At 45.7% G+C, this 23684-nt stretch overlaps 1 protein-coding gene across 1 annotated transcript; it reads left to right on the top strand.

Moving 5' to 3' along the window:
- The first annotated feature begins 82 nt into the window (after window positions 1-82).
- MAN2B1 (mannosidase alpha class 2B member 1) lies at window positions 83-16368 on the top strand. Its single transcript, XM_031947605.1, has 24 exons — window positions 83-344; window positions 607-709; window positions 2193-2366; window positions 2548-2741; window positions 2843-2975; window positions 3148-3293; window positions 3619-3735; window positions 3845-3927; window positions 4014-4134; window positions 4395-4473; window positions 4619-4728; window positions 4823-4930; window positions 5077-5193; window positions 5514-5699; window positions 7145-7242; window positions 7381-7498; window positions 13594-13712; window positions 13795-13896; window positions 14696-14783; window positions 15116-15196; window positions 15300-15542; window positions 15628-15783; window positions 15872-15980; window positions 16099-16368. The coding sequence occupies exons 1-24, from the start codon at window positions 237-239 to the stop codon at window positions 16212-16214; spliced, it is 3009 nt and encodes a 1002-aa protein (XP_031803465.1). The 5' UTR covers window positions 83-236; the 3' UTR covers window positions 16215-16368.
- The last annotated feature ends 7316 nt before the right edge of the window (window positions 16369-23684 follow it).

Below are 23684 nucleotides of genomic sequence, written 5' to 3'. Positions count from 1 at the left end.
CGGTTCTGTTCGTTCTCCGCCTCTTCCTTCGGGCCCCGCCTCTGGCGTCCCCTGATTGGCTGGCCGGTGACGGGCCCGCCCCCCGCGGGCCAGTGGCCGGATCTCGGTTCCGGGCTCCGGGTTCCCCTCGGAGGAAGGGGTTAAAGGGCCGGGCGGCGCTGCCACCGGGCGGTAGAGGGGCGCCGGGGGTTGGAGCCGGGCCGCCGAGGCGGGGTCTGCCCTCGGCGAGGCGAGCGATGGCCGGGGGTGGCTGGGCCCGGGCTCCGGGGTGCCCGCTGCGAATGCTGCTCCTGGCGGCGGCGCTGGGCGCGGGGGCCGGGCACGGCCGCTGCGGCTACTACGAGGTGAGAGGCCGGGCGGCGTGCAGCGGGCTGAGGCCCGGCCCGGGCGGGAGAGAAGGGGAAGTGCCCCGGGGCGGGGGAGGAGGGCGCGGCGCGGGGCGGCCTGAGGCAGGGCCCTGTGAGGGGGAAGCTCGCCCAGCGCCCCCTCCCTCCCCGCCAAGGTTTCCCGCTTCCCGTGGCTCGGGACCCTCCTCAGAGAGCTGGGGCGGGCCGGGCTGCGTGCGGGCTTTCTGGTGGCTAACAGTCCCTGGGGGTCTCTGCCCAGCTGTGCCCGGCTACCCAGCCCTCTATGCTCAATGTGCACCTCCTGCCCCATACCCACGATGACGTCGGCTGGCTCAAGACTGTGGATCAGTATTACTACGGAGGTAAGGGGAAGGGCATCCCGGGAATGGGCGCTGTGACCCAGGGCGATTCCGCCCCAGGCTCACTCAGCTGATCCGGAGTCTTCTCTCTACCCAGTTCCTGGGGAAGCTCTGTCCTCTGCCTCCTCTCTCCCCGTGCTGCCCTATCTTGCCTTGCACTCTTATCTATTCCCATAGCTTCAGCTATCATCTCTGAGCAAATCTGAGAATCAAATAATCTGAATCAGAAAAGATCTCAGAAGCCAACTGGTCCCACCCATACCTAAGGTAGAATCCCTTTTCCAGCAATTTGGAGAAGCTGCCCCGGAACTGCTGTTTGAAAAGGACCAAAGAGGGAGGGCTTCCCTCTTCTCAGCTTTCCCAGGCGCCTTTTATGACACCAGTCCCAAATTTGCAGCTTCCACCCACTGTTTCTATAGTTTAACAAAATAAAAGCAGCATTGATAATGTAGTCATAGGTGTGCAAAAGTTTCATATTTGTGGAATTACCCATGGCCGTGGCTAGATGGGATTCAGTACACAATCTTTATTTCCAATCCCAGCCAGTCTCCTGAGAGCCAGTTACCTGATAAACTTGGGGAATATCCTGCCAGCCCCTAAAATGGAACATACAATAAACTCTTCATTTCCTGCCCTTTGCTGCTTTTGCAGATGTCATCACTATAATCATAACGCAAATTTGCATAGCATTTTAAGCTTCACAAATCTCTCAGATCTCCACTCTGCGTTAGCCAGGGAATTCCTAAGGTGACTTGACACCAAATCCAGCGTTCTCCCAATTGAGGCCATACATCACTTTACAAGTCACCAAACTTCAGTTACCTCTGGCATCCTGCCCCCTCCCAACTGTGCTTTGAAGGCTTCTGCCTTCATCTTATCTCTTTCATCTGTCCCCTTTCCGTGCACAAGGCCACCACCCTAGGTCAAATTCTCATTCCCTCCTCACTTAGACCATTGTGTAATCTAATTAGTCTCCCTGGTATTCATTGTGTTCCTTCTCTATTCTGGTCAAAGTCATCCCTAATACATTGCTCCATCTGTCATTCTGGACTGATGGAAAATCTTCAGCAGCTCTTTATTGTTTAACAAAACAAAGTGTAAATTCCTGACCCTGGCAATCAAAGCTCACTGTAGACTGATTCAAGCTACCTCCTTGTACCTGCTACCTCATATTGTTCTACTTCATATACACTATTTTAGCTAAAGGGAACTATTTTAAAATTCCCTTTTTTAAAAATCCTATTTTCTTTCATTCTTTTGAGTTTTTACTCATTCCATTTTCACTTCCCAGAAAGGACCATTCTTCCCTGTCCACATTGTCTTTTCATTATGTCTACCCTGTCACTCCAACTAGAAATATTCTTTCCTTAAAATTCTCTGATGATCAGATTTCATTTCTATAGCCATAGCACCAAATGCAGGCCCTCGCACACAGTAGGTGTTTATTGAATAATTGGGTAAACTGAATCACATGAAATCCCCACAGTCCGAGATGGCATTCAGCATGCTGGGGTGCAGTACATCTTGGACTCGGTGGTATCAGCTCTGCTGGCCAACGAGTCTCGTCGCTTCATCTACGTTGAGATCGCTTTCTTCTCCTACTGGTGGAAGCAGCAGACAGCCCAGAGGCAGCAGGAAGTGCGACAGCTAGTCTGCCAGGGTGAGCAGTGACCCTAGGGGAGGGACTGCAGTCTTCAGGGGGACCCGCTGTGGCCCAGAGCAGCGTGGCAGCCTGGTGCCCACTCTGTGCCACTTGCAGATAGGCTTCTGGAGGGTAGGAGGTGGAACCTTAGGCCTTCTTCTTTGGGGTAACTCCCCCAATCCCATTCTCCACCTCATAGGGAGGCTGCAGTTTGCCAACGGAGGCTGGGTCATGAATGATGAGGCTACCACATACTACGCAGCCAGCATTGACCAGATGACTTTGGGGCTGAACTTCCTGAAAGACACCTTTGGGGACTGTGGCCGCCCTCGAGTAGCCTGGCACATTGATCCCTTCGGCCACTCGAGGGAGCAGGCTTCCCTCTTTGCCCAGGTCTATGCCTCATCTTGCCATCTTTTCCTGCCCCCTTCCCCACAGACATTGTTAGAGGGAACCCTTCAAGCCCTGACCTCTCTCTGATTCCCTTCCTGCAGATGGGCTTTGATGGCTATTTCTTTGGCCGTCTGGATTATCAGGATAAGAAGAGGAGGAAGATTCAGAAAGAGATGGAGCAGGTCTGGAGAGCAAGTGCCAGCTTACAGCCTCCTCAAGCCGACCTCTTTACTGGTGAGGGTCTCCCCTCCTGCCCCATATTTGTCCCTGAAACTTGTTAGGCACTCACAGGGTCTGGGCACAACTGGCAGTCGAAGAAGGAAGGACTGGGAATAGGGGCTACGGCCAGGGGAGCTCCTGAGAGCCGTGTGGGAGCCCTTGACCTGACCCCCTCGTCCCCTCGCAGGCGTCCTACCCAATGGCTACAACCCACCCCCGGATCTCTGCTGGGATACACTTTGCTTTGACTTCCCGCTGGTGGATGATCCTGAGAGCCCAGAATACAATGCCAAAGCACTGGTCAACTACTTCCTGAACATCTCTGTCCTCCAGGTCATATATCAGAATCCCTATATGTCAGCAACCTCAGACAGCCAGGGACTAGTCCACATGGCTTCTCTCTTTTAGGCAAGAGCGCCAAGATTTCTTCATCTTCAGGGTTCCCTCCTTAGGCCTTTGGAATTGGACCATTGTCTTCTGCTGGTCCAGGAAAAGCTGACTTGGGATGTTTCATCCTAGACAGCAGTTTCAGCTGGAGCCTTGGGGTGGAGGCTGGGGGGGGGGGGGGGGGGGGGGGGGGGGGAAGATTGTGTCTTGGCCCCTCTCCCTGGCAGCCGGTACAGGAGCTGAGGATGCTGACCTGTCCCCCATTATACAGGCGCAAAATTACCGCACTAACCACATCGTGATGACCATGGGGAGTGATTTCCATTATGAAAATGCCAATATATGGTTCAAGAACATGGATAAGCTGATTCAGATGGTCAATGCTCAGGTACATACATGTATCTGGTGAGAAAAGGAATGTCTTCAGGGGGTGAGGGGAGCAGCCAGGTGCAATGGGAGGCCCAGTTGGACAGCCTTCTGTCCCTCTTGCCTTACAGCAAAGCAAAGGGAGCCAGATCAACGTCCTCTATTCCACCCCTGCCTGTTACCTCTGGGAGCTGAACAAGGCCAACCTCACCTGGTACTGGAGGGGGCAATGGGGGAAAGGCAGGGAGCCCCGGTGGTCCTGGGGCAGACAGTGACTCGTGTCCTACCTCCATGTCCCAGGTCAGTGAAGCAGGATGACTTCTTCCCATATGCAGATGGCCCCCACCAGTTCTGGACTGGCTACTTTACCAGCCGCCCTGCCCTCAAGCGTTATGAGCGCCTGAGTCATAAATTTCTACAGGTGGGACCCTCACACGGGAGGGTCTTGTGGGGAGAGGAGCATGAGGGCCTTCTGGGGAGGGAAGAATCTTTGGGAAGGGGATGAAGATTCCTGGAAGGAAGATGGCATGGGTCATATTGGGAGTAGGTGATGGGTTCATTGAGGATGGGATGAAAGGAATAGGAAAAATGGGGAGAGAGTAGACAAAAGGAAGGGGGAAAGGTTTTTTCTGTTTTTCCCCAGATCCTTAAACTCTTTCATTCATATCCTCTTCCCTTTAGGTTTGTAATCAGCTAGAAGTACTGGCTGGGCCTGCAGCCTTAGCAGGACCCTATGGACAAGGTGGCAGTGCTCGCCTCAGTAGGTGACTGGGTTCCTGGGGTAGGGGTTGGGGAATGAGCTTTTCCCTAGGACTTATGGGAAGAGAATTTTCTTCCTTCCCAATTCCCAGCCTTTTAGTCCCTCCCAACCCCATGTGAACCTTACATGCCTTATGGATTCCCAGGACAAGCCATGGCTGTGGCCCAGCACCACGATGCTGTCACTGGCACATCCAAGCAGCACGTAGCCAATGACTATGCCCGGCAACTGGCTGCAGGCTGGGAGAGATGTCAGGTATGGGGCAGTTCCAAGATTGGACCAGGCGGGACACCTGGGAGGCTGGAAAGGGGGCCCAGGTTCCTGTGGTGGACACTCGTACTTCCCCCAGGTGCTGGTGAGCAACGCTTTGGCAAGCCTTGGGGGCTCCAAGGAGGATTTTGTGTTCTGTAACCTGCTGAATATCAGTGTATGCCCACTGACCCAGACAGCCAGCCAAGTAAGTGGGGCTGGGCTGGGCCCAGGAGGAGAGGGAAGAGAGTGGATGAACTTTCTGGGAGTGAGCCAGTAAGCCTGGGGTTGACTCTGGGAGCAAGGACAGAGTTGGGGGATACAGCCTTGAATGTCTTGTTCTGGGATGATCAGTTCCAGGCTGTTCTGTATAATCCCTTGGCATGGAGCATCACCTGGACTGTGCGACTGCCTGTCAGTGATTGGGCCTACCACGTGAGAAGTCCCAGTGGGCAGACAGTGCCCAGCGAGGTATTCCTTTATACTTTGCTTGACCTTTTCCCAACCACCTCCCTTCCCCTTCATACAAACTCTCTACACCCATCCTTATTGCCCTTTCAACTTTCCCTCTTGTGCCTCTAAGAATTTCTTCTTCTAATCTTAGAGTCACTGACATTTCCACATTCTCTGTCCTTTGAGCTTGGATATATCATTTTCCCTTAAAATGCAAAGGATCAGGATGTTAAGAGTATAAGTATTGTCCCTTTTAGGGACAACTTCCTCAACAAGCTTGTGGATTAGGGAGATAAGTTTGTCCCTTCCCTAAACGGTGTCCCTATTTCTCACCCCAGGTTATTGATGTGTCTGCTGAAAGATCAAAGAATTTCCATCCTGAGTTGATTTTTCCAGCTTCAGCTCCTCCCTTGGGCTTCAGCATCTATTCAGTGACTCGTCTGCCTAGTAAAACACCCAGATTCAGGGATTGTTGCGCTGTCCCTGTGGCCCAGAGTTCTCACACCCTGGTCATCCAGAATGAGGTGAGCTGCTGAGAGCAAGAGGTAAGAGTGGGAAATGCCTCATAAGGCCAGGAGCAAGGAAGGCGACTTTGGTTCTCAGGAGATGGACCCTCCTATCAGAATCACAGAATCAGAGTGTTGAAAGGAACCTCAGTTGGAGTGCCTGATCCAACTCAGGCTCTGAAAGAATCACCATGAGAACATAGCCAACAAATGATCATCTGGTCTCTGCTTGAAGGAGACAAAAAACTCCTTCCTGAGGGAAGACGGTTCCATTTGGCAACACTTTTCCTGACATTGAGCCTCAGTTGGTCTCTTTGTGATTTCAGCCATCATTCTTGATTCTGACCTTTGGGGCTGAGCAGAAAGAACCTAATCCTTTTTCCATGGATGTCCATTAGATAACTTAAAGCAGTCATTATGTTCCCCTTTGAGTGTTTTTTCCCAGGGTAAGGGTGTCCAATTCCCTCCAGTTTCTCATATGATACGGACTTGAGGCCTTTTACTGTCCTGATTGGCCCTTCTCCAGAGGCCCTTTCAGCTTGTCATTGTCCATCTTAACTTGTGGTGCTCAGAGCTGAGCTCAGCCCTCCAAAGAGATCTGTCCAGGATAGCAGACCCTCCTTTCCCTATTCCTGGAAACTTCACCCCCCTTAATGCAACCCAACATCCCATATGGCTTCCATATCACACTACTGACTTATGGAGATTAGCAGTCCAGTACAACCCTTGGATCTTTTTCAGATCCACTGCCTAACCCTACTCCCTGACTTTGATACTAGTGAAGTTGATTCTTTTGTACCCTAGTCTAAGACATATCATTGATCTCTATTGAATTTCTTCTTATTCAATTCAGCCCAAAGCTCTGAGAACATGTCAAGATCCCTTTGGGTACTATAGGTCAACCTCCCTCCAGCCCCCTATACTGTGCTTGGGCTGTGGAGTAAGCCCGGGCTCCCTCTGCACTGTCCCCTATCTCCCAATTTGGATTATGATGTTCTGTTCTGAGTGCCGCAACTTCAGACCACTGGTGGGCTGGAGGATGGTCAGAGGAAGACTACAAGGAGGCCTTGAGCCTAAGCCATGGAGGAGGAGCAGCTCTATGGACTAACTAAACTTGTTTATCTGGGAGAAGAAAAGACTCAAGTCTTTAAGAAGTATTTTTGTGGTGGAGGGATTAGGTGGTGTTGGTTCCAGAAGGCAGAATGAGAAAGCATGGATAGAATAACAGAGAAGCAGGTTTAGGCTTGATGCTGAGATAAAACTCCTCCCAATGCTTAGAGTAGACTAGATAGACTGCCTTCTCCTCTTCTTCCTCCTCTGAGGTCTGCAGGCAGAGTCTGGACAACCACTTGTTGGGGAGGTGGGTTGGGCCAGAGGATGGCTGGGGTCCTTCTCTGTGATTAGGTGACCCCATTTCCATCCCACCCTCCTGAGCTTTCCCAATTGTCTTTCTATCTGTTCAGCATCTCCGGGTTACATTTAATCCAAACACTGGGTTGCTGCAGGAGATTGAAAACCTCGACCAGGGCTTGCGGTTGCCAGTCAGTCAGACCTTCTACTGGTAAGTGGAAAACAGAGAAACCTATAAAGTCACCAGGGGCTTTTGATGAGGAATCTTTGGGTACAAGTTGATGAGTTGGGTACAAGTACAGAGATGATAGTCTGACCTATTGCTTTCCTGTGTGTCTTTCCACACCAGGTATAATGCCAGCACTGGGGACTTCACACACCCACAGGCCTCTGGGGCTTACATCTTCAGACCAGATAAAACAAAACCATTTCTTCTGAGTCACTGGGTCAAAACCCGTCTAGTGAAGGTATTTAGGGGAGATGTGACTGTCCAGATTTGGCAAAATTCTGAGGTGGAGGGTGTGGAGGGATGGGAAGGGTCACTTGTAAACTGTGAGCCTCTTGAGAACTAGGAAGAAGTCATATTCTTACAAGTGCAAGAATGCTTGGGATTTAAAATGGGAATGAAATAAGAATGTGTAGCTGGAACTCCCCCAAGCCACCAGAGATTAGGAGAATTTCTGGTTGGCCAAAAGTAAAGTAAACTTTCAGAGTTGGAAGGGGCTTTGCATTTCATTTAGTACAACACATACCAGGACCAGAATCCCTTCAATATTTCTGAATATTAAGTGTTAACAGTTCCTTTTTTTTTTTTTTTTTTAACATTTAAAACATATGGTGTTTGTTCTTTTTAGCATTCTTCTTTTTTAAATTTTGAGTTCCAAACTTTTTCTCATCTTCTCCCCCATTCACTGAGAAGGCAAACAGTATAATATCGATTATACATGTGAAGTCATGTAAAACATTTCTCTGTTATCCATATTTTTTAAGCCAAAAAAAAAAAAGTGAGAAAACTCTGATTTGTATTCAGAGTTCATCAATTCTTTCTCTGAAGGTGAATAGCATTTTTTCATTGAATCCTTTGGAATTGTCTTAGATTATTTATTGTGTTGATTAGAGTAGCTGAATCTTTATAGCCTTACTTATGCTGTGTACAATGATCTTCCCATTCTCACTTCACTTTGCATCAATTCATGACATGTTTTTTCCTGAAACCACTCCCTTTGTCATTTTCAATAGTACAATAGTACTCTATCACAATCATATGCCACAACTAGTTTAACCATTCTGAAGAACAATCTAGAACTATATCCAGTGAGGGCTGCCTCACTTAAATTCAGTAAAATCGTGCATACCCTTTGATTCATCACTATCACAGCTAGAATGAATGAAACAAAAGGGAAAACAACATATATGTACGAAAATATTTATTGCACCTCTTTTTGTAATGGCAAAGAATTGGAAATTGAAGGGATACCCATTAATTGGGGAATGACTGAATAAATTGTGGCCTATGATTGTGAAAGAATACTATTATCATTAATGTACCTATTTCTTCCTTGTCTCCTCCAGCATTTGTCATTTCTGATAGGTGTATGGTGGTACCTCAGAAGTGTTTTAATTTGCCTTCTTCTAATCAATAATAATATAGAGTATTTTTTCATATGACTATGGATAGCTTTGATTTCTTCTTCTGAAAATTGCCTGTTTATATCCTTTGACCATTTATTAATTGGGAAATGGCTATTATTTTTATTAATTTGAATCAGTTCTGAGGAGTTACATGTCTTTCCATAGAGGAATGTAAACAGTTTAACTTTATTGAAACCATTTTCAATACTTGTTCATGTTTTTTTTTTATGTTTCTCTTGAGTCTTTGATCTGAAAGATTTTCTATTCCACTCTCATCTTTTGATCAGGAATGCTTAAAAGTCCTCTATTTCCTTGTGTATTTTTTTCCTCCTGAAGGACTTCATATTTAGTTTTGCTGGGTTGGTTATTCTTGTGTAATTCTTGTTTCTTTGTCTTGTAGAAGATCATATTCTAAGAAGACTTTAATGTAGGAGCAATTAAATCTTATCCTATTCAGAACTGTGATTCCACCATATTTGAATTGTTTCTTTCTACCTCCTTGAAGTATTTTCTCATTGACCTGGGAGCTCTGGAATTTGGCTATAATATTCCTAAGAGTTTTCATTTTGGAATCTCTTTCAGGAGATGATTGTTGGATTGTCTTCATTTCTATTTTACTCTTTGGATTAAGATAACAGGACTGTTTTCACTGATAATTTCTTGAAATATGATGTCTTGGCTATTTCTTTAATCATAGCTTTCAGATAATCCAATAATTCTCAAATGATCTCTCTTTGATCTATTTTCTAGGACATTTGTGACTCCAGTTTCACATTTTCTTCAATTTTTTTCATTCTTTTTACTTTGTTTTAGTGTTGAGAATTATTTTCTTCAGTGAGATTTTTATGCTTTTTTTTTTCTCCATTTGGCCAATTCATTTTTTAAGGAATTCTTTTTTAATACCTCTTTTACCATTAAGCCAAATTTGTTGTTAAGTGTTATTTTCTTTAGTCTTTTTTGTGCCCCTTTTACCAAGCCTTTAATTCTCTTTTCATAATTTTCTTATATCATCCTTGTTTCTTTTCCCATTTTTTCCTTTTTATTTCTAACTCTTCTAGGAGTTATTGTTGAATTGGGTCCAAGCATTTTTATTTGAGGCTTTGTTCATATTTGTTTTAAATATCATTGTCTTTTTCTGAGTTTCTGTCTTAGTCTGATCTATATCTAGCCACTGGATCCAGATAGCTCCAGAGAGAGTGAGGCTGGTGAGGGCTGCCTTACTTAAATCCAATTCACTTGTAAGTCATCTCATCACCTTCCTGATGTCATTGGTCTTCTTTGAGAACGAAGGATAAACAGTAGGTAGTTTTCCCTATCACTGTAGTGGCTTTTTATGGTCTAATTCTTTTTTGTTCATTTTCCTAGTCTGTTTTTTAATGTTGAACTTTGTTAAAGTTGGATTCTGCTCACTCACTCGGCACTGTCCCAATCTCCAAGCTTTTTTGTGTTGCTATTTTCAGAGGTAGTTCTGGAAGTCTGTAAACTCTCAGTGCTTCCAAGGGGGTATGATCCTGGGAAAGGTGTGGTCACTGCTCTTCTGGTCTGTGTTTGGGTCTTTACCCAGGAAGGGCTCCTGGTCCCCCGGGGCCACAAATTCTAGCCTTTTTCTCTGCTTTGATATTGTGGCCAGCGCCCCTAGCATTCTCTGTTCTTGAACTGCCACCTGAACGATATTTGGGCAGTAGAATTGACAGCCAGTGCCAGCAAAGGGTCTCTCTGATCTTTCTGTCAGTTGTCTGACCTCGTCCTGCCTCTGGGCTGAGGGCTTCTGAAGCTGTTGCTGCTGCCACGTATGGACTCTGAGCAGACCACCCTATGTCAGAACCTCCTGCCAACCTCCCAAGCTTTCTCAGACAGGAGGAATGGCTCACCCTGACCTTCTGTCGGCCCTGCCGCTCCTTTAATTTTTGGTCTTATTTAAAAGTAGTTTGGAGGAGAATGTTGAGAAAGCTCATCTGCCATCGTGGCTCCAGTGTTAGAGTTCTTAAAGACCTGGTGAGGGCAGTCCCGCCCCATTCCACTTTTAGGTGACAGATACTGATTGTTAGGAGGGATTTTTGTTGTTGTTTTTCCCTGATTTGGGCTTAGAGTGGCAACTCCTTGCTCCTCGTTTTGTCCTTGGGGCCAAGCAAGAGAAATCAGGTCTCCGAGCCCCATAATCCCCACCTGTCTCTAGTCTGCTCTGATGCAGAGTAACCGTGCCCACCCTGGGGGGGGGGGGGGGCAGACCTCATGGGGTGCTGCCCCCTTCCCTGGATGCCCTTCTGTTTATCAGCCTTCTCCCTGCAGTATATTGTTCAGAACCTGAGCAGTCAGCAGGCTTCCTGAAAGGATAGTGCTAAGTGCTGGGAAGTAATGAGAGAATCCCTGCCCTTAGAGTAAATAAATCCAGGGCAGGTACAAAGCAAGCCATAGTCTGACACACTGAGAACTGGCCTGGATGCAAGCCCAGCCTCAGTGTCCCTTTGTGACCCTGGGCAAGCCACTTAACCCTCCCACAACGCTAAGACTGAGAAATGGACCATCTGTGAGATGGAATTGATGAAATGGGATTTGCCAGTGAAGGCAGAGGTCTGGGGAAACCCTGTGTATTGTGGGGATGGGAAAGATGGCATGGTGAGGCCTTAGCAACCGGAGAAATCAAGACAGGCTTCCTGAAGGGGATGGCATCCAAGCTGGGCCTGGAGAGGAAATGGAGCATCTGAGCGTTAGAGGCCATGGCCACCAGCCTTGTAGGACCCTGGAGGTGGGAGGGAATTGGGAATGTGCAGTTCATCAAGTGGGCCAGTTGGGTCGTAGCATTGAGTCTGTGAGGGGAAGTGATGTGGAAGTAGCTGCTGATTACCTCATAGCCACGGGTCTGAGCAGGACCCACCACAGCCAAGATGTTGCCTCTAGATTCTCGGAAGTGATAGCCAGCACCGTGGCCCAAGATTACACCTGCTCCTTTGACTGCTGTAGCACTTCCCTCCATGTGATCCACTGAAGCCCCCAGAATATTTTCAGATGGACTACTGATTCATAGTGCCTTCTTCCTTTACTTGGGGAGCTAATTTTTGAACCAAATATAAACTTTATATTCCTTCTTAGTCAATTTAATTTTTATTAGATTTGTTCAAAGAGGTTTGGTTGGGTTTTTTTGTTTGTTTTTGTTTTTTAAGATCCTGAATTTATCCTTTCATCAATTTTACTTACTCTGTTACTCCAAATTTGTGACTTCTATAAATTTGTAAGCATATCACTTATATCTTTAAGTCATTGCTAAATATCTTAAATAGCAAAGGGCCCATCTCAGATCCCTGGGGCATTCCCCTAGAGCCCTCTGCTCATCTTAACATTGGACCCTTACTAAACGATGCTTTAGAACTGGCCACGTCAGTTATAATGCCTGGTTCTCATTTCTCTAACTCACAATTTCTGTGAGTCTAGTGACTTAATTCATTATGGTTTAGGGAGGGCCTAGCATTATCTACCTCATTTTTAGGTTTTACTACCCCCTGTTTTGTTTGGTCCTTTCCAATCTAAAGATGATTCTTTTTGGCAGAACATAGTGAGATAAGAGTTTGGTAGTAATTTAGTTGATGAGTTAACTCCCTGTTTATTGGTTATCTTCCCTGTTCCATGAAAACCTTTCTCTTGGACCTTGAGGATTCCATTCTTCAGAGCTGCCCATCATGGCATGGGATGGATGCCTTTAGAGAATCTTAGTTCACTTGTGTCTACATGTGAATGGATATTTGAAGCCAGAGAGCTTAGTTTAGGGTTTGTTTGGGATTTTTTTTTTTTTTTTTTTTTGAGTTGGAATCTCTAGTGAATTTCTGGACATCTCTACTATTATTCCTGTGTTGTAATTCTTTGTGGCATTTAGTTTGGGGAAATATATAGAAGCAGTTTTCTTCTTTGCCCTTTGTTTTCAGTCTAAAGTCCCCCCTTTTCTTTTCAATGTCAATCCTTGTTAGAAATACTCTATCTCTAACCAAGAGCCTGAAATTTTTGTGTTTTAATTTGTTTTAGTAATCTATTCTCAGACATTATCTTCTTAACTAGCTTTTTATTGCACTACCAAAAAAATAGGTTCTTTATAGAACATCCAGTTAAACCAATCCCATTATATCTGGATATATTTTTAGAGGGAAAAAGTATCATTTTCCTTTTGAATCAAGCCTAGAGTGGGTCACCTGAGATACAGAAAATCACAGGGATCATATTATACCAGCAATCTGAGCCTTGCAAGGGAGATTGGTAATATGAGTACATGCTAGGGCAAAGGAGTCAGATTTGTAGCCTGCCTTAGGGCCTGATAAACAAGATTAAAATGCAATTAGGAAATGTTTAACAAAGTAAAAGCAACATATATAATGTTAATTTGTGGGTTTCTGATGCAACATATGTCGCATGTTTTGAGAACTTTATTTCATGAGACATCCCTGATACCTTCCCCCGGTCAGCTTTCTCAGTTACCATCCTTTCCCCCTTGGGAAAAGCCTAACTGTGAGGATACCCTGAAGCTGTACTTTGGTCCCTCTCTCTCTGTCTCTCTCTGCTGTTTCTCCTTCATCTTTCTGTGTATCTCTGCAGAGCTATACATCCAGCCTCAGTTTCTTTCTAGAATTCCAGTTCTACTTCGTCACCTAACTGCTTGTTAGATGTCTCAAACAGGACATCCCAGAGACGCCTCAAACTCAACACATCCAGAGCCACACTCACTCAGAAGTGCAGTGGGCGCTTCATCAAGGCTCCCTGGTTGACTGACTTGATCAGGAAAGAGCGGTCTCCAGTGGAGCAGGGAAGCCTTGGTCAGAGGAGCCCCAGGAAGGGCAGTGCTGAGGGCTGTCCTTGGGAAGGATGTCCCGCAGGTGGCCAGAGGGGCTTAGGCCAGGCTGGAGTGAGCTTTTCTCCCCTGAAAGTGCCCTCTTCTTCGCCCCCTCAGAAAGCCCTGGTGCAGGAGGTCCATCAGAATTTCTCTGCCTGGTGCTCCCAGGTTGTGCGGCTGTACCCTGGGCAGCGGCACGTGGAGCTGGAGTGGACTGTCGGGCCGGTGCCTGTGGGGTAAGTGGCGAGGCAGAGCGAGGCTGAGAGCGAGGAAGGAAGCCGGGGGCTGATCTGCCTCTGACTCTGGTCTCTCCTCCAGGGATGGCTGGGGGAAGGAAATTATCAGTCGCTTTGACTCCCAACTGAAGACCAATGGGCGCTTCTACACTGACAGCAACGGGCGGGAGATCCTGGAGAGGAGGTAGGACAGCTGCCCCCTCCCACCCTGCTCCAGGCTAAGGACCGGAGGGGGCTTGGTACCTGGGCAGAGAGTTTGGGGCTCAGTGTTGGAAGAGCCGGATTCAGGTCCCAGCCCTGGCACGCTGTGATGCTGAATAAGTCTTGTAGACTGCCAGGGACCCACAGTGACCACATGTACAGCCGGGCTCTGCCAGCGCGCTGTTGGGGTCCTGCCAGCCTGGTTTCTCCTCCCTACTCCTGTGTGCTGGCTGAGCTGAGGCAAGACGCAGCTTCCACTGCACTCTAGATCCCGGGAGCTGGTGCGGCTCTTAGTGAAACGCTTGGCATGGGAAGCCCGTCGGGTTGTGGCTCCGGCCGGCTCTTCTGGCCTTCCTCGGCAGCCCTGCTCTCATCCAGACGGGCTTGCTCTGCCCCTCCGGCACGGCACTGTCCTGGAATGCCCTTCTGTCCCCCCATGGTCGGGCAGAATCCCCTGCTTCCTTTCAAGTCTTAACTCAAATACATTTCTTAAATGCAGCCTTTCCTAAACACACATACAGACACAGACACACACGGACATAGACACACACAGACCCTCACCCTCACACACATCCCTTGACCCCTCTCCACACTGTCTCCTCCAATAGACTGTGATCTCCTCCACATGAGGAGCAGTGGCCCAGTCCGTGGCCTGAGCCCCCTCCCCAGCAGGGCCTCCCATGGAGCGATGGCTCCCAGCTTTGCTCCTGTTCTGCCTGATGGCGGGGCAGTGCAGCCTGGAGTGGTCCATCGATGACCTCAGCCTGTCTCCACCTCCGCAGGCGGGATTATCGGCCCACGTGGGACTTAAACCAGACCGAGCCTGTGGCTGGCAACTACTACCCTGTCAGCAGCCGCCTCTACATCACGGTAATGCTCCCGGCGTGTTCCTCCCCATCGAGGCTAAGGCCCTGGGCACGTCAGGCCCCCCCACTTGGGCAGATTTGTGCTGAGGTCAGAAGGTAGAGTGGGCCTCTGCGCCCTTCATGTCACAGTCCTCCCTGAGGACTCTTTCTGCCTTTTTGATCTTGGGTGCTTAGCCTGGTACCAGCAGACACATAGTAGGCACCTTGGAAGTGCTCTTTAACTGGCCAGTCACTGGGCTGAGTGACCCAAGTCTCTGGGGCCCTGGAAGCAGGCTGCAGGGAGCTTGGAGCCCCTACTCTCCCAGAAAGTCATCCTGACTCCCTCTTTCCCCCCAGGATGGGCAGGTCCAGCTGACGGTGCTGACAGACCGGTCCCAGGGGGGCAGCAGCCTGAGTGATGGTTCCCTGGAGCTGATGGTGAGTGAAGTGAAGAAGTCTGGGGAGATGGGGAGGGAAAGCGCCATGGGGGCGGGCCTTGGCACCCCTCTGTGCCCCCCAGTGATGCCCTGTGCTCCTGTAGGTTCACCGGCGCCTGCTCTTGGATGATAACCGAGGGGTGGGGGAGGCCCTGCTGGAGCCCGGGGATGAGCCTGGCGTAGGACTGGTGGTGCGGGGCAGGCACCTGGTGCTCCTGGACACAGTTGAGGCGGCAGCTGCTAGACACCGGCTCCAGGCCCAGAGGGAAGCTCTGGCCCCCCAGCTGGTGCTGGCCCCTGCAGGGAAGGGCACCCCCTACAGCCCGGGCAGTCCTGCACTCACACAGGTGAGAGTGTGTCCAAGATTGGGGGCGGGGAGGGGAGATAGTATAGGAAGAGACTGCTTCACAGACCTGTCCTTCTCTCTGGCAGTTTTCTGGGCTCCGGAGAGAGCTCCCCCCTGCTGTGCACCTGCTGACCCTGGCCCGCTGGGGCCCCAGCACTGTCCTGCTGCGCCTGGAGCATATTTTCGAGCGTGGGGAGGACAGGATGTTCAACCTGTCTCAGCCAGTGACTCTGGACCTACAGGTGAGTGGAGGGGAGGACCAAGAGAAGGCCAGAGGGAAATGGGAGGGGCCAGGGCCCCACTGAGCCCCATCATCTTGTGGTCTCTCAGGATCTCTTCTCAGCCTTCACCATCAGCCACCTGGAGGAGACCACTCTGTCAGCTGACCAGCCACTCTCCAAGGCCACCCGGCTCCAGTGGAGGACCAGCCCAGGAGGAGGTAGAGGCTGGGGCGAAGGGCAGGGAAACTGCTTTGAGTCCCTCTCCCTGGGGAGCTCCAGAGGCCTCCTGGGGCTGGGATACCCTCTCACCTTCCTGTTCTGGTCTCCCTCTGACAGGCCCTGCTCCTCCACAGCCAGCCCCCGCCTTGGACCCCTCGGCTATCACTCTGCAGCCCATGGAAATCCGCACCTTCCTGGCCTCTGTCACCTGGAGCAAGGAGAGGGAGAGATGAGGATGTGAGCCGAGCCGGCCCGCTCCGAGCAGGCCCTTCCTCCCCAGGCTGGATAGAAGGAGCCTCCCTGCTGGGCTCTCATGCTTCCCAAAAGGGCTTTCCTGGCTGCTCCTGCTGCCACCCCAGTGAAGGCATTAAAGTGTCAGTGACTGTGGCTGTCGTCATTGTACCGTGTGGGGCTGCAAGGGAGGGTGGGTGTGCCGGGAGGTCCTTCTGCCTGACCAGGGATGATGGGGGGGAGGGGAGGAGCAGGGCCTAACTCCATAGGAAGGGGCCCCACCATTACACCCCTCAGCTGAGGCTGGGGGGCGGAGACCTCACTAGCGCCATCAGTGCCCATCTTCCCTCTCAGACCAGGCCCTTTTCCCTGGTGGCCACGGGCAAGGTCACAGCCCCAGGAGAAGAGGGGACAGAATTCTGGAATGCGTCTTCCTTGTCTATCCTCGCTCTTTCACTTTGTCTTCAGGATTTAGCCTTCTACCTCCTTCTCCCTTTAACTCCCTCCTTCCCAAAACACACACACACCCCTTCCCCCAACCCTGTGATGGACTCCCCAGCCCAACCTCAGCCCTAGGCCCTAGAGCAGTTTAGTTTTGTCTTAGCGAGCAAGGAAAGCTGAGGCTAATTTAGGGCCCAGGGTAGCCATGGTGACCACAGCTTCCTTAAAAGGGACCAAGAGACCAAGGACAGAAGCCTGTCTCCTGGCTGTTTCCTTCAAAAGCACAGTAAAAACATGAAAAGATAGTGTCTGCCAGAAATATTCAGAAGAAGATTTAATCACACCAGCAGGAATGAATCAGCAGGCCAACCAACTCTTAGCCCCACACCAACCCAGAGACACAAAACCCCTGGTGACATCAACTCTTGGTACCAAAGAACTGAAACAAATTGGATTCCTCGTCACCTGAGGAACGGTGAAACAAAAGGGGAGCATTAATGGAACGGAATATTAATTTGCTGTAATAAATGACAACTAGGAATTCAGACAGACTTAACTGCAGACTGAAGTCATCAGAGCCAGAAGCCAGCTGGCACAGTGCCTACAATAGTGTAAACAGAGCAAGAAAAGGCATTCTGGGATTCTAATGCCGAGCCTGGCCTCCGAGCAGACATAGAGATGGAACTCTTCCTCTTATTGGGCCGGGAGACCACAGACGGGGTTCATGGCTGTGCTGCCCACTGCAGTAGATGCCTTGGATTTTTCTGAACTTAAAAATTTCTCTGATGCACTCCAGCTTTGCTTTCATTCGCCCAAGTTCTCCTTCACCATCCCTCATGAAAAAGAATAAAAAGACATTTAAAATTTCCCTCCCCCCTTTTAAAATGTCTTTGGTCCAAGGAAAGACTCCTTGGCTCTGGAGGGGAAAAGGTTCTATGTGGAAATGAATATGACAGAAAGACAAAAAGCAGAGATAAAACTTTAAAAAGCAATCAAGGAAGTTCCCTGACATGGGTCCGGGAAGAAGGGAGGGAAGGTTAGAGAATAAATCTTAAGGAATACACCTGAAAACGACCATAAGAAACCACATAAGAAATTCTTCAGTACTCAATAAAACAAGTAATAGATGTCAGAAGGATTCCAGGAAGAAAGAATTATCAAAAGAGTAATAAGAGATAAAGATGGGAATTCAAGCTGACAAAGAAGCTTGGGATGAGATGGTGATGAAACACAACAATGATGATAAGATAACATGATGCACCCTACAGATCTAGAAAGGCTAACTTTAGTCATTTTAGTCACGTGCAATTCAACCCCATTTGAGGTTTTCTTGAGAAACATGGAGTGGTTTGCCATTTCCTTCTCTGCCCATTTACTGAAGAGGAAACACTCATGGGGTTGAGTGTCTGAGGCCAAATTTGAACTCGGGAAGATAAGCTCCTGACTCCAGATCTATCCCCTGGGACACCTAGCCTTAATTATTACTATACAAACCCATCAATAGAAACAAAATGAGGGCAGGGAAGGACAGAATGCTGAGAAGGCAGAGCTAAACCGGAAAATAAAAGCCTGGAAAATAACCCAGTCTGTTTTCTGAGCTCATGAACCCACCTGCGTATCCTGTCCCATTTCCTAAATGCTCTTCCTAACTCCCTCAATTCATTTTCTATACCAAAGCTTTTAAAAATAATTTAAATAGCTTTTTATTTTTCCAAATACATGCAAAGATAGTTTTCAATATTTATCTTTGAAAAATCAGGTGTTCCAAATTTTCTTTTTTCCTTCCCCAACCCCTTCCCATAGATAGCAAACAATCCAATATAGATTAAGCATGTGCAGCTCTAAACATATTTCCATATCTGTGTAAGAAAAATCAGATCAGAAGGTTAAAGAAAAAATAAAAGAAGCAAGCAAGCAAACAAACAAACAACAACAAAAAAAAAAGGTGAAAAAACGATGTTTTGATTCACATTCAGTCTCCATAGTCCTGTCCCTGGATCTGAATGGGATTTTTCATCATGAGTCCACTGGAATTTCCTTGAATGACCTCATTCTTGAAAAGAGCCAAGTCCATCACAGTTGATCATCATATAATCTTGTTGTGTATAATGTTCTCTTGTAAACCAAAGCTTCTTAAACTGTGGCTTGTGAAATTATGATTTATTATCAGTAAATGATTTGCATACCTATTTCATATATCTATAAACCCAGGGTTGTATAAAAATTTCTTGGCTAAAAAGAGGTCACTAGTAGAAAAAATTTAAGAAATCCTGCTTTACACATAAGTATCTGAAAAATACTATTTCACTCAGAAACCTGTACTTCCCATTGCCTGGAAAGTCAAGCCTCTGCTCCCCAGTCCTGTCCTTCCCCCTCTCTATTCCTACCCTCATCCCTGTGATCCGGCTTAAAATTCCAGCTACCCAGTGTTAACTTTACCATCTTGACTCTTCAGGTGGTGATACAGGAGAAACAATGCTGTATCTGGAGTCAGAACCCGCTTCCACATTCTAGCCCCGATACTTACAGTACAACCTTAAGTCACAAGTCACTTAACCCCTCTGGACCTGCTTTGTAAGATAAAGGACAGTGGCTAGAGGACCTCTTAAGGCTGCTTTTTGCTCCAAACCTTTGGTCCTGTCACAGGAACATGTGGAAGGACACTTCAAACCGCTGCCCAATTTAAAAGGAAAACAAACTAGTAGAAAAGTGGAGGGAGAAGATGTGGACAGAGTGGGGAAAGAAAGCTATTGAATATCTCTGAAATTTCTCTGAAAATGTAACAGAATCGCATGTTCGATGTAAGGTCTTGGATCTGTCTTTGGGTCCTTGGGATTGTTACTGAGTGATATCTGTGTCCTTATCTGGGGTTTTCTCGGCAGAGATGCTGGAGTGGTTTGCCATTTCCTTCTCCAGTTCATTTTATAGATGAAGAAACTGAAGCAAATTGGGTTAAATGACTTGCCCAGAAGTCACACAAGTTGGTAAGTGTCTGAGACTAGATTTGAACTCACAAAAATAAGTTTTCCGAACTTCAGACTCAGTACTCTATCCTATACCACTCCACTGTCTACTATAATTCTTGGGATTATATGCCATATAATGATTTATTATTATTGTAGGTGATTTTGAGTTTGCTTCTATACCATTTTATGCTTAGATGCCAATTTGAATACAACCTAGAATATTAATCCTGAAAGTGTATATGATACTTTATCATGTCTCCTACTTAGACTTCATGGGTCTGTAATGGCCTGAGAAACTCTCCTTGCTACTTCTAAGTCAGTCAATAGGGAGCATTTCTTGAGCCCTTCATTTGTACTAGGTTCAATTATAAGTAGTGGGGGATATAGAAAGGCAAAAATAGCCCCCACCCTTTTTTTTGCTTCTTTTTCCCCTAATTTTTTTTTTATGAGCAAAAATCCATTTTACCTCCCAATGAATTGGAGGGAGGAAACAATTAAATTGTTATAATAAATATGTCCAGTTGAACAAAGTAAATTCCTCTGTATTAGCTATAAAAATTTTTACAGTCTGGTAGGAAAGAGACAATATCAACTAATCAATAAACACTAAGCATCTACTGTATCAAACACTGTTAAGTGCATCATGTAAATAAAACGGTACATTAGAGATATATAGAAGGAGAAAGAAAGGGAACAAGCATTTATTAAGCATCGACTGGGTACTGGGTACTATGCTAAGCATTTTACAAATATCTGTTGATCCTCAAAACAATACTGCATGGTATTACTTTTGGAGAAATGAGATTAAGTAGCTTGTTCAAGGTCACATAGCTAGTAAAATCTGAGTCTGTATTTGAATTGGTCTATCACTTTGTCACCTAGTTGCCTAAGAGGGGAAAACTATCTTCAAGGGAAAGGCATTAGCATTTTTTAAAAATTAAAGCTTTTTATTTACGAAGCATATGCATGGGTAATTTTTCAACACTGACCCTTGCAAAACCTTTGGTTCCAAATTTATCCCTTCTTCTCCCCACCTAGATGGCAGGTAGTTAAATACATGTTAAATATGTTAAAATATATGTTAAATCCAATCTATGTATACATATTTATACAGTTATCTTGCTGCACAAGAAAAATTGAATCTAGAAAAAAAAAAGAAGGAAAACAAAATGCAAGCAAATATCAACAGAAAGAGTGAAAATGCTATGTTGTGTTCCATACTCTGTTCCCACGGTTCTCTCTCTGGGATTTACATGGCTGTCTTCATTACTGAACAATTGGAATTGACCTGAATCATCTCATTGCTGAAGATGGCCACGTCCATCAGAATTGATTATCATACAGTATTGTTGTTGCTGTGTATAATGATCTCCTGGTCCTGTTCATTTCACTCAGCATCATCAAGTCTCTCCAGGCCTCTCTGAAATCACCCTGCTAGTCATTTCTTATAGAACAATAATATTCCATACTAATGAATCAATATCTTAAAGCAATAAAGGACACTATCTTAAGTGGTCCTAAGCAGCCAATCATTATGCACTGTGATGCTCTTCACTGGGCATGTGGGATTTTCACTCTTAATTTGCATCAATAAGAAGTTTCTGTCTTTGCCTTCTATATACTTCTTCTCCCTTACCCACCACTCCCACCACTCCCAGGGCACTGGGGATTGATTGACTTGCCCAGGGTCACACAAGTAGTACATGTTATGTTTCTGAGGTTGGATTTGAACTCAGGTCCTCCTGACTTCAAAGCCAGTGTTCTATCCAATGCACCATCTAGCTCTATATATTTTTAAAATGGGAAGTCTGGAAAATATTTTTAGGCTAGAGAAAATATTATTTTTAAAATATTTTACTAAGAAGGAGTAGGAAGATTATGAAAAATTTTAACTTACAGAATTTATATTTGATCTTAGAGGTAATAGGGAGCCACTGGAAACCATCTTTCTTTCTTTTTTTTTTTTTTAATTTTTTTTTTTTATTTAATAGCCTTATATTTACAGGATATATACATAGGTAACTTTACAGCATTAACAATTGCCAAACCTCTTGTTCCAATTTTTCACCTCTTACCCCCCCACCCCCTCCCCTAAATGTCAGGATGACCAGTAGATGTTAAAATATATTAAAATATAACTTAGATACACAATAAGTATACATGACCAAAACATTATTTTGCTGTACAAAAAGAATCAGACTCTGAATTATTGTACAATTAGCTTGTGAAGGAAATCAAAAATGCAGGTGTGCATAACTATAGGGATTGGGAATTCAATGTAATGGTTTTTAGTCATCTCCCAGAGTTCTTTTTCTGGGTATAGCTAGTTCAGTTCATTACTGCTCCATTAGAAATGATTTGGTTGATCTCGTTGCTGAGGATGGCCTGATCCATCAGAACTGGTCATCATATAGTATTGTTGTTGAAGTATATAATGATCTCCTGGTCCTGCTCATTTCACTCAGCATCAGTTCGTGTAAGTCTCTCCAGGCCTTTCTGAAATCATCCTGTTGGTTCATTTCTTACAGAACAGTAATATTCCATAATTTTCATATACCACAATTTATTCAGCCATTCTCCAACTGATGGACATCCATTCAGTTTCCAGTTTCTAGCCACTACAAAAAGGGGAAACCATCTTTCCAGCTGAGTGGAAGATAAATCCAACTGGAGCAAAGCTAGTTAAAAAGCTATGCAATGGTCTTTTTAAAAACTAAGTTTTTATTAATGTCTTTTGTTTGTTTGTTTTAATGGGTGGCTAGGTGGTACATCTTTGTGAATTCAAATCTGGCTTCGGGACATTCACTAACTTCTGTAACCCTGGGCAAAGTCACTTCACCCTGCTTGCTTCAGTTTCTTCATCTGTAAGATGATCTGGAAAAGGAAATGGCAAACCATTCCATTTTGTCACGAAAACCCCAAATGGGGTCACGAAGAATCAGACATAACTGAAAAAAAATAACTAAACAATAACAAATTTTGTATTTTACATCACCGTATTTTTCCCTGGGATAACTTTGCCTTCAAGAAAATCATCTCATATAACTGTGAAGGCAAACATTAAACCACAAACATTTCACAACACATTACTGGAAATTGCAAATGCAAATGCAAAAAAAAAACCATTGCAAATGTTTTCAGACGTTTTCAATATATTGATTAGTTGTGCTAATTATTTTTCCTGTCTTAAAAAAATACTACTTATTATATGAGATGGTTCTTTGGGAGGAGAAAGAGGAAGGATATATGTGTTTTGGTGATGTAAGAAAGAAAGCGTCAATAGAAATTTATTTTGAGAATTTTATCTGTATAGAATCTTTTCAGTTTCATGCAAAGTTATTTTATCTTTGGCAATTATCTCTTTATCTTGTTGGTCAAGAATATATCTGTTCCTACTTGTGAAAGATCTATATTCTGCTTCCCTTTTTTTGTAGTATAATATTAAATATTAAACATTAAGGTCACATCTATTCAGAATGTTTTGTTTATGTGGTATAGTTGCTAGTCTAAATCTAATTTCTTCCAGACTGCTTTTCAGTTTTCCCCAGCCGTTTTTTTTGCTTTTAAAATCAAGGAGTTTTTTCCTAAATAATTTATGTTTTGTACTTTATTGAACACTGAGTTACTAAGTTCCGCTGTCTTTGATTCTTCCTTTTCTAGTTTGTTTAATTGATCTACCTCTCTATTTTTTAACCCAAACCAAATGTTGCTGATGATTGCAACTTTACAACATGGTTTGAGGTCTATAAATGCTATTTCTCTTCATCCCTAAGTACTAATTTATGGGTAAAAAACCAAGCATTTTAGTAAAATAAAAAAAGATGATTATACATGAAACTGCAAATCTGCTATGTACAACTTGCTATTTCTTTCAAATATACAACTAAATTATCATATATATTTCTTTTTTTTCTTCCCTTCCTCCAACTCCTCTACCCTAGAGATGGTGACCGTTAAAATGTGTGTGTGTGTGTGTGTGTGTGTGTGTACACACATACATATTTTTCCTAGAATGTATAGAATAATTTTACATATGTGTATATATATAATTATTCTTACACATCT

Source organism: Sarcophilus harrisii, chromosome 1, assembly GCF_902635505.1.
Source record: "Sarcophilus harrisii chromosome 1, mSarHar1.11, whole genome shotgun sequence".
NCBI lineage: Eukaryota > Metazoa > Chordata > Mammalia > Dasyuromorphia > Dasyuridae > Sarcophilus > Sarcophilus harrisii.
Note: the sequence above shows the minus strand (reverse complement) of the source record. Positions and strands in the feature narration are given on the sequence as shown.